This window comes from Gekko japonicus, unplaced genomic scaffold, assembly GCF_001447785.1.
Source record: "Gekko japonicus isolate JY-2015 unplaced genomic scaffold, Gekko_japonicus_V1.1 scaffold29, whole genome shotgun sequence".
Classification (NCBI taxonomy): Eukaryota; Metazoa; Chordata; class Lepidosauria; order Squamata; family Gekkonidae; genus Gekko; species Gekko japonicus.
This window is the reverse complement of record NW_015172003.1, coordinates 262260-273200: the sequence shown is the minus strand read 5'-3', so window position 1 is coordinate 273200 and position 10941 is coordinate 262260. Positions and strand designations below refer to the sequence as shown.

The 10941-nt window shown below is 44.9% G+C and overlaps 1 protein-coding gene across 1 annotated transcript in view; it reads left to right on the top strand.

Annotated features, from left to right (window-relative positions):
- ACTR1A (ARP1 actin-related protein 1 homolog A, centractin alpha (yeast)) overlaps window positions 1-7095 on the top strand; it is a 19632-nt gene extending 12537 nt beyond the window's left edge. The window contains exons 8-11 of the mRNA XM_015420130.1: window positions 940-1114; window positions 1853-1914; window positions 2552-2592; window positions 3357-7095. Coding sequence (XP_015275616.1) covers window positions 940-1114; window positions 1853-1914; window positions 2552-2592; window positions 3357-3459 — 381 coding nt within the window. The 3' untranslated portion in view covers window positions 3460-7095. The remainder of the gene's footprint in view (window positions 1-939; window positions 1115-1852; window positions 1915-2551; window positions 2593-3356) is intronic.
- Window positions 7096-10941: the final 3846 nt, after the last annotated feature.

Here is a 10941-nt window from a genome sequence, read left to right as displayed (position 1 = left end):
GAGCCACCCAGCCACGGCCTGTAACGCCCGACTAAGGTCATCAGGAGTGGAATCCGACTGGCCGCCCAACATCAGATACAGCTGGGTGTCATCAGCATATTGATGACACCCCAGCCCACAACTCCGGGCAACCTGGGCGAGGGGGCGCATGTAGATGTTAAACAACATCGGGGATAGCACTGCCCCCTGAGGTACGCCGCATTCAAGGAGCCACCTCCGGGACCGCTGATCCCCTATCGCCACGCTCTGTCCCCGACCTTGGAGAAAAGAGACCAGCCATTGCAGGGCAAGCCCCTGAATCCCCACGTCGGCAAGGCGGTGAGCCAGCAACTGATGGTCGACCGTATCAAAAGCGGCCGACAGATCTAACAGCAACAGCGCCGCCACACCGCCTTGATCCAGATGCCTACGGAGGTCATCCGTCAGTGCGATCAGGACAGTCTCCACCCCATGACCCGGGCGAAACCCGGACTTGTGGGGATCAAGGACAGAAGCGTCATCCAGAAATGCCTGCAGCTGTGTTGCCACCGCTCTCTCTATCAATTTGCCCAAATAGAGCAAATTGGACACCGGCCGATAGTTGGCCAATTCGGGCGGGTCTAAAGATGGCTTTTTTAGGAGAGGGCGGACCATCGCTTCCTTGAGTGCCCCGGGGAATCGTCCCTCCAAGAGAGACTTGTTAATAATCTCCTGCAGGGCACCTTGCTCATTCTTCAAACTCTTCATGACAATATTGAGTTTCACTGAGTCCTTGTGCAGCTCTCCAAGTAATCTCCTTGGTGTAAAGGTGTTCTTCACAGGGAACACTTCTTTGATTTTCTTAATTCAGACATTCCATTTTCCCTATTCTGTGCCTTGGGTGAGTTCTGCTCCCTTACTATAAATGTATCCGTCTCTTCCCTGGTAATGAGAAGGTTGATTCCTTTGTGTTGTTTGCAGATTGGCCCTGCCCGATTCCGGGCCCCTGAGCTGCTGTTCCGTCCAGACCTGATTGGGGAGGAGTGTGAGGGACTTCATGAGGTGTTGGTGTTTGCAATTCAGAAGTCTGATATGGACCTGAGGCGAACGTTGTTCTCCAACATTGTGCTCTCTGGAGGCTCGACACTCTTCAAAGGTTCTTTTTGTCAGTTCTTTGCTTTCTGTGAGATTCTGTGAGCTGAAAGTTTAATCTCTTTCTGGCCTTGTCATCTTGGAATCTAGTGATGCTTACATGAGCTCCCTTGGGTGTGAGGATTGGCAGAAACACCCTTTACTGTGGGAGCGGGGCGGGGAACTATTAGGAAGACATTTGCTTCAGCACAATTTGAGGTGATGAAGCTTCCATTGAAAGACTATTCTATGAACTCTGTATCTGTGAAAGTTTTGTTGTGGCTTCTCATCATACTACTGAGACACCCCAGTTGTGTAGCCTACTTAAATCTGCCCTTTCCTTGCACTTTATCATCACTGATGTCTCTTCAGGAAGTATTTCACCTTGTATTATTCAGATACAGCCCTTCTGTTTCTGAGTTAATGCTTCTGAAGACCTAGAAGCCTGCAATATGTCCCAGTTTCCTTTGAAGTGTGGGAAAGAGAAAAGGAACTTAGCACTATCCAGAACAAACAAGTCTAGTGACATCATAAAGTGTAATGAGGTTTTATTCCAGCATCAGTTTTCATGGACTATCTGCAAGTACTCCTTTTTACCACAAACAGATCAGGGGACGACAGAAGATGAAGAGTGAGATATGTTTTCCCCTTCCTGAAAATTAAGAGGTTTTGGTATGCAGAGCCCTGTCAGGTTGAAAAAACAAGCAAGAATCTGAGCTCCTGCCTTGAAACTTTTATCATTTGGCTTTTATCATTTGTTCAGGTTTCGGTGATAGGCTTCTTAGTGAAGTAAAGAAACTGGCCCCCAAGGATGTCAAAATCAGGGTAGGTAGAAGTCTGCCTTTGTGTTTTATCCTCTGAAGGGGGAGCACCAGGTTGGCTGGGCAAAACTGACCCTATGAAAGATAGGGTTGCAGGCTTTTCTCTGGAGTGAATGTGTTAGTTTATTTTGTGTAAGCATTAGCTTCCATTAACAGCCCTTGTTTTTAGAATGCATTTCTCACCTTTGAAGCAGCCATTTGGAGTAAAGTGTGCAGAGGTATATAGAAAGCATGTAGGCCAAATCCACCCAAACATACCCAAAAGAATAAGCTGAAGTCTACTGGTTTTTGTTTGTTTTGTTTTAATATTAGGTGTTAGTCTAGTGCAGTCTCGTGGCCCTTAAAAATGAATACATTTATTGTACTGTAAGCTTTTGCGAGCCAGAGCCTATTTGGACAGATGCAGAATCATATGGTTTCTTTTGAGGAGGCTGTATTTTTTTTTTTAAAAAAAGAAGGCCATATAGGAGACCTCTTAGTGAAAAGGCTGCACTACTGACCATGTATCTCTTCCATTTCCAAACCCTGTGGGCAAAGTGTGGCTGAGACAGACTCAGACGTAATCTGCTAGGGAGGAACGTTATGAGCCTGGCATGTGAAGAATGAATGCTACACCAGCTAAACCTGCCTCTTTCTTTCAGATATCTGCTCCTCAAGAGAGATTGTATTCTACATGGATTGGGTATGTACAGCATAAATCCACTGCATCTTGAAATTCTAATCCTACTTGCCTTCTTATAGACTCTCCCACTAATTCAGATCAGCATCATCACTTAATTATAATGGGAGAAGAGAATCTGGACTGTAGCCATGTCTGGCATAGTACAGATTACTATAACTGCTATGGTGGCTCTTGGAAATCCCTAGTGGAAGTCAGGTTTTACTGGCTCTCTAAAGGGGCATGGGTGGGTAGCTGTAGCCACATGGTTTACAAGCTTTCTGCCTGTTGGGAAATGGGAATTGCCGTTGATTGAGGGAGCCACTGCATCTCTGCCACACAACTCTTCTGTATTGTACAAAGACTTGGGTGTGTTCTGAGGTCACACCTGGTTCATGCATGGCACTGGTCCAGCTTTTGGGGTGAATGCATCCTGGGATTCACCCAACACATACCCTCTCACATATTCTGTGAGGAAAATCTATAGATGTGATCAAGCTGCCTTTCAGAGAGGCTTGGCTGCCATGACTGGTGTTTTACTAGAGACCGAAAAGGGACAGCTGTGTTAGTCTCCTGTAGCAAAATAACACGGAAGTCCAGTGGTACCTGAAGACTTAACAACACTATGAATGCTACTGGACTTCCTTCTCTTCTCCTCTCGCCTCTCATATCCCTAGGGTTCCTTGGAACACTGTTTGAAAACCACTACTGTAATAGTGTAGCCTTAGGAGGAAGAGGGGAAAAGCCAATTCCCCCACATCTAACTTCCTTGCTTGGTCCCTCTTCAGTGGCTCCATCCTGGCCTCTCTGGACACCTTTAAGAAAATGTGGGTTTCCAAGAAAGAATATGAAGAAGACAGTTCCCGGGCAATCCACCGGAAAACCTTCTAACCCAGGTGCATCCTGGGGTCTCCTTGGAGATTTCTTCTTGTTCTCAACTCACTTTTCTGAGTCCGAGTGTCTGAGGAGCTCCTCGTTTGTGTGCGTGTGGATGGGTGGATGGTGCCAGAATGCTCTGGACTTTCCCAGAGCGAAAGGAAAGGGCGGGGTTTTGACTTAACTTCTGGTTGCTCTTGTGGGAGGTAGGTGAGAAATTGGAATGAACTTTATTGGGATATGTTCCTTTTCAGTTGGTCCTTGGACTTTTGGGGCGGGAGTGTGATTCTTACAGAAGACAGAAAAAAGGATGGCTTAGAAACTGAGCGGCTAAGCCAGGTGGGAACATGAGCATTTGTATACCGGTCCGTGTTTGGGCTCCAAATGGTCAGTGTAAGAATGTGAGCCGGGCGGAAGAGCTGTCATAGAAACTCTGAGCAGAGAAGCTGCTTGTCGCCCGTCTCCGTTGCTCAGTAGTTGTTTTGTTTGTTTTTAGTTGGACCACTTTCCCCCCCCATCCCTTTTTTTAAATGCAAAAGAGAATAAGCACATCCTGAGCTGTTAAAACCCCACTTACTGCCATTTGTGTGCCAGTGTGATAAATCCTGAGGTTGGTGTGTGAGCATCTGAACCACAACAGGATGGTTGGAGCAGTTAATTTTAGGAACTAGTTTGTAATGCATGGCGTAGAACAGGAACACCCTTCCTCTGGTCTATTCTAGACCGTCCTTGTTTTAGCATCCTGTAGTGGAGACAAGTCGCCTGTCATGCAGCCAAGTGTGTCTTGAACCTTCTCCCTCCCCCCTGCCCCATCATCCTGCCTCATGTGTAGCTTAAAGATTTACAGTGTTGATGTTTTCTGTAAAAAGCTGAAGCCTTATGCCTAGGCTGTAAACCCTGCACACAGGGCTCTTCATCCATCCTTGCAGGGAAGCCAGATAACGGTTTTTAGAACAATTTTATTTATTGAAAAACTTGATGGCAACTGAATTATTAACTACACCAATCGTTTGTTCCCTATGTACTCTCTCATGCACAGTCCTATTATGCTCCCCCCCCATACTGTTTAACACTAACACTGACATTTTAACAGTATTATCATTTAGTACTGTTGGGTCAGCCACACAGCCTCTCCCTCCTGGAGTACCTTGTTACTGCTGGAGGGGCTGTTTTCCATGAATGTACCACAGGAGGGAACAATACTCACTCCTGGAATCCTTCGGAAGTGGAGTAGTGACCTCCTGAGGGAGGTGGCCATGCCAGAGTTGCACACCCTTTGGCTGTTTTTGCCCTGTTACAGAAATGGAAAGGATCACATGTCTGCTTTGAACGGAGGATTTTGTTTTTACAGTTTTTGTTTTTAAAAATACACATGTTTTGGTGCTTCTGATTTTTAAGCTTTCTTTTTTTAAAAAACACTGCTGCTGGAAACCAAATAAGGTATATTGTTGGCCATTTAAGTATTAAAAGACAATGCAGCTGGATGCTAGCCTTATGACTACCTATAGCCAAATGTTGCAGAAAAGACTGCAATAGGAAGCAAGAATTGAGGGACTTGATCTCCCAGATGTTGGCAAAGCCTTGTCCCATGTGCTACTGACCACCACTGTCTTTTGGATGTGGTCCGGTTTGTCTTTTGATTTGCAAGCCTTTGTTATGCTCTTGGAGGTCCTCACCATTCTCAGGAGACCTCCTTGGGGGCTGTTAATAGGCAAGCTGGAATTTAAGTTGCATCCTGCCCGTTTCCGAAGCTGCATGGAAGGGCAAATCTCATACCCTGTCCTGCAGAGGCAACACAATCTTGTGTGTTATGCAATGGCTTTCACAGTGTTTTCAGAAAAATAAAACTCCAGGGTAAGAACTTGCTGTTGAAAATGTGAGGTTAACATCGCCACCCTAAGTAAAGTTATACACTTCTGAGTCTACTCAAGTCAGCTGCCAGATGAACCAGAGTAGTTGCTGGAACTTTCAGAATAACTGGCTGGCTTTTGGGGAAGAAAGATAGAAGAGATGTATTTGAGCTGTATGATCTTACTGTAACCCTTTGTATTTTGTGTTCAACTAAAGGATATCTGTTAGTTCCTGGGTGCCTCTTCCTGCAAGAAAGATGGCCTTGGACTGAGTAGCAATGTGCTTTTGATGAGCAATATCACCACCGCCATGTCCCCTTATTTCCGGAGACTTATTGTGAAAAGGTGAGGAGACTCTGCCCAGGCAGCAGATCCCAGGGAAGTGCTGGCACTTGTGATTCTGCAGCATCAATGTATCATTTTCCTTCAGTAGCTGTGCCTGGCGTCTGAGTCTGCTGAAGCACTGAGAGCTGGCATGAAGCCACTCTGCAGTAATGTTCTCGGACCCTCATTTTTTGAAAGCACCCTACTCAGTGCTGACAGATCGAAATCAGATATCTTTGTTTTGCCCCACCCCTTTTCCTGGTGTATTTATAATACTTTTAAGTAATACTTTTATGTCGGGGGTTTGCTCATCTCAGATGTACCCTGGGCACCTAACAGTGCAATCCATCCAGTTACTTCAGCCCAAGCCCATTGATTTCAAAAAGTCTAGACTGGGGCAACTCTGCAAAGGATTGCCCTGTAGATCGGGTGGCTTTGCCAGGGCAGCGTACCTTCTCTAGTGACTTTAGGAAGTCGTCTTCTGAGATAAGTTGTCTTATCCGGATAAGTTGTCTTATCCAACAGTTGCATTAATGCCACTTCACTTTGTTTTCTTATTCAGAGTGAAATGAAGTTTCTCCTGGAATAAGGCCAGTACTACAAGTAGTATTGGTGTCCAAACTTTACTTTAACCAAATTAAGCTGGATTTAAAAGTTTGTTATATCCTTGGCTGAGAGGCTGCTCTGTATTGGTGCTTAGAGCATGTTGTTACTGTGGCAGAGACTAAGGCTACAGTGGCCAATCAGAATTTGCAGGCAGTCAGGTACTTCGCTTTGACATGTTGCATTCAGTTGTCAATGACTTGTAGCTCTGAAGCTGTTTGGGGTGTTTTTGTGAATGGTGGACCAAAGCTGACTTTCAGTGGACCAGTTACCTAGGGGATAATCCTGATTCCTGGCTTGTCAGTTTGAGACCTACAGATATCAGCATCACCTGAGATGTTTCATGGTGGACCATACTACGGCCTTCTCCCATAAATAAGGGAGACTGGCTTGCCTTATGATGCAAGAATGTTGTGTTTTGTTTGAACTGTCTAGGTGTCTGGTATTTTAGAGGCCTTGATTTTTATCTGGTGTTAAGTGTCTTTCTATGCTTTCCAGTAGTTGCATGAAAACAAAGGAATTTGTGCTTTTAAAGAAATTTCCTTTTGTTCCCACAGGGAATAATTACTAACGACGTGGGGCCAGTGCATGGCACCATATACCTAGAGGTCATAATGAGCAACTCTTGGCTTAGTGTAGTCCATGTTTCGGTTGGTAGGTATGGGAAAATGAGAAGAAATATTATTAAATCTCCAAGTTGGCTCCTGCCCCTCCTTTAAACTCTTGTGACCTTTTCTTTGTTTTGACATCCATTATCAGAACTATCAGAAGCAGCAATGTTGACAAACTGACAGGTGCTTTTCACAATCTAGCATTGGTTCTATCTGCTTGACACTGTACTTTGCACATGTGTGCAAACCACTGCTGGATGCTGCCCAACATACTTAATAAAGTTGTTAATATACAAAGTGTTATCCTGTTTGTTACTACGATCATAGAACAGATCCTGAAATATGAACGAGTTGGGTTGTTATCCTTTTTACATGAACAGTTCCTGGAGCTGATGCTCCTTACAGTGAGTGCCAGTATATACTTTCAGTGTACTCCTGAACAGTGGGTGCCAAGTTTATCCATCTGTTTAGAACATACACTGGGAATATAGGAAGCTGCCTTTTACTAAGTCAGACCCATCAGTCTGTCAAGATCAGTATTATCTGCTCTGACCGGGGGTGGCTGTCCAATGCCTCAGGTAGAGAGTTCTTTCCCATCACATGCTACCTGATCCTTTTAACTGGAGAGGGTGGGGACTGAACCTGGGACCTTCTGCATGCAAAGGAGATGCTCTACTACTGAGCTATGGCTTAATCCAGTTATATCTCCCATCACTTGATAAACCAAAGAAGTACAGAACTCTACAAGAGAAATGAATAGTAACAAGAGGACAGAAGCATTCAAACAGCAAACATACAGACAAATGGACAGAAGAAGAAGAGATTGGATTTATACCCCGCCCTTCACTTGGAGTCTCAGAGCGGCTTACAAACTCCTTCCCCTCCCCACAACAGACACCCTGTGAGGTGGGTGGGGCTGAGAGAACTCTGACACAAACTGCTCTTTTTCAAGGACAGCTGTTCCAGAGCTTGTGACTGACCCAAGCTAACATCAGCAGGTGCAAGTGGAGGAGTGGGGAATCAAACCCGGTTCTCCCAGATTAGAGTCCGCACACTTAACCACTACACCAAACTGGTTGCATGCTTTCAATCCCATGACCACTTTCTCTGTTTTACTATGGTTTCTTCAGGGAGAAAGTTCTAACATGGGTTAGTCAGAAACTCTCACTTAACTAACTGCTTCATGGTGGCTGGAGATCTCCCACTGTTGCAGCTGATTTCCAGGCGAAAATGGCTGCTTTGGAAGGTGGACTCTATGGCAATATATCCCATGGAAGTCCTTCCTCTTTCCAAACCCCTCCCTCCTCAGACTCCACCCCCCAAAGTCTCCAGGTATTTCCCAGCCTGGAGTTGGCAACCCTAGCTACCACAACACATGTATTTTTAATTTATGATGTTTCAGGGATTACTAGGAAAAATAAGTTGAAGACATGTTATGTAGTAAACAAAAGGAAGTGTATTTGAACAAACCGTCTCAAAGTCATCATGGGGTAAGACTGCCAACAGGTTCAGATGCTACACTAAACCTGAGAACACTGGACTCCTTGATAATAGACTATCATTAAACAAATTATAGCATATTGTTGCCAAAATTATTTACATTTAAACAAAAACTCCTTGAAAATATTGCAATGTCTATAATATAAGAGGGGATTTTTGGAGAAAAACTGAGAATGTCTTCAGACTCTTTCATGCTGTACTCGTGGAATAAGTCAAATGCTTTGTAAGACAAGGCTTTTCTCACTCAAAGAGAGATATTTCATAGGCTTCAACCCCCCCCCCCCCCCCCGTGTTCCCTCATACTTGCCAATTTTTCTGGCAAAAAACCCCCAAAGTGCCCTGGGGAAAATATCAATTTTTCCATTCTTCCCCTTTCCAGGCTCTCACATATCTTATCAGAAGCAACAAACTTTGCCTCAGATTAAATAAAATACTAATCCCTTCAGGGCACATTGTTTAAGATTAATCATGGGTGTTGCATTTAAATAGTTCAGCTAAGCTTCAAGTGGAGATGGTGGCTGCAGACCAAGTGCAGGCTTTGCTATAGGCTTCTTCAAGTACACCACAGCTTGGGCTGTAGGAGTGTTTCTGTAGACCAAAAAGGTTTCCACCTCTGAAGCATGAACGTCTCTCGCACTGCAGCCCAAAATGCCCTTTTGGGTTTGCTCCTGGCAGATAGGAGACAGCAGGGGTATTTTGAGCTGCAGTAGGAAGAGGGGGCTATGTCCACACTCCATGTAGAAATCCCGTGGTGGATCCAAAAGTGTATTTAACAACATTTCATTTTCCCCGAGTGCTTGGTCATAATAATGACAGACCATAGGGGGGAATCCATTGCATATATGATACCGTCTGCATGAAGTATTCCCAATGTCTAGAGATAATGTAAAGGATCTGAACATGATCAACAAGGACTGCTAACCCCTAGTTGTCTACCTGGGTTCTTACACCCTGTTTTGGAATCTACAGTATGACAGATACCCAGTGGGAGGCACAGAGAGAAATCTTTAAAATAGCTAAGATTTACTTGTGAATCTACCTTACACTGCACTGGGGCATTAGTTGGTCTAGTTCAGCATTGTCTCCTCCCTCTAGCAGCAGTTCAGAAGAGCCCAGGAAGTCATTCTCAACACCTGCTGTCTTTTGAGACCTTTCGACTGGAGATGACAGGGACTGACATTAAGACATCCCACATGCAAAACATGTGGTTTTTCCATGCTGTTCCTCATTAGGTTAACAGGTAGCAAAGTAGGGAGCCAAAACTGGGGATCAGTAGTGGGTGTGTATGGCTGCTGAACTACAGGCTGTGGAAGGTCAGTAGTTCAGCAGTTTGAGACCCAGGTGCCGCATGATGGAGTGAGCTCCCGTCTCTAGTTCCAGCTCCTGCCAACCTAGCAGTTCGAAAGCAAGAAATTGCAAGTAAATAGGTACCACTTTGGTGGGAAGGTAACAGCATTCCGTGCGCCTTGGTGTTTAGTCATGCCGGCCACATGACCACGGAAACGTCTTCGGACAGTGCTGGCTCTTCGGCTTTGAAATGGAGATGAGCACCGCAACCCTAGAGTTGGATTCGACTGGCTTTCGAGCAAAGGAACCTTTACCTATGGCTATATAAATACTAGAATATGTTAAAAACAAAAAATTGAGGATCCCAAGATGGAAGAGACTAGGAATTTAAGACTGCAGAAGATCAAAAGGAACAGGATGATGCGTTCACTATGATGGGTGAATAAGATAATCCTGGTATGCTGATTTGATTAAGAAGTTTCAAGTCTGGATAAAACACCTGGAATATAGATGAAAGTTGTGGGAGTAGACCTAGAGGAAACTGGGCAGGTTTCCAGAATATTTTAAGAGGTGGAAAGAATAGCTTGGTTTTGGTATGCTGAGAGGCAGGCAAGGTGGTATCTCTGCCTGCAATGGAAAAATAAGTGTTTTGAAGGTACAGTAAAAGTTGGCTTCATAAGAGACACCAGAGTAACTCCTAAGTGCTACAGAAAACAGTAGTTTCTCTGTGGCCAAGAATGAACTGAGCACTGGCCCTTGACCTTCGAAAAAAACTACGCTTGCCCTGACCTGGATGGCCCAGGCAAGCTTGATCTCGGAAGCTAAGCAGGGCCAACCTCCAAGGAATACCAGGGCCAGGACACAGAGGCAGGTAATATCAAAGCCACCTCTGAAACATCCTAGCCCCACTAGGAGTTGCAAGAAGTCAACATGCCTTCCAGGCTTGCAAGCTCAAGCACGCACACAAAAATGTACAAAAGTGATTATGAGACGAGGACTACAGAAAGGAGAGGAATCGGGTGGAAACAAATGAAAAAGCTGGCTGCACCCAACTTACGTTGTTGTGCCATAGTTCTCTACATAACTGAATACAGAAATTGTATTATAACCAGTGTTCCCTCTAAGCTGAGTTAGTGTGAGCTAGCTCACAGTTTCTTAGCCTCCGGCTCACACATTCTTGTCTTCGCTCAGGAAGGAATGGCTCCAGAGCAAACTAGTTTATGCAGCAGCCAAATGGCTCGCTCACAGCTTGAATGCCAGCAGCTCACAAGTAGAATTCTTGATTATAACTAGGCTGAACTTTTAATTCTGCTTACATTATG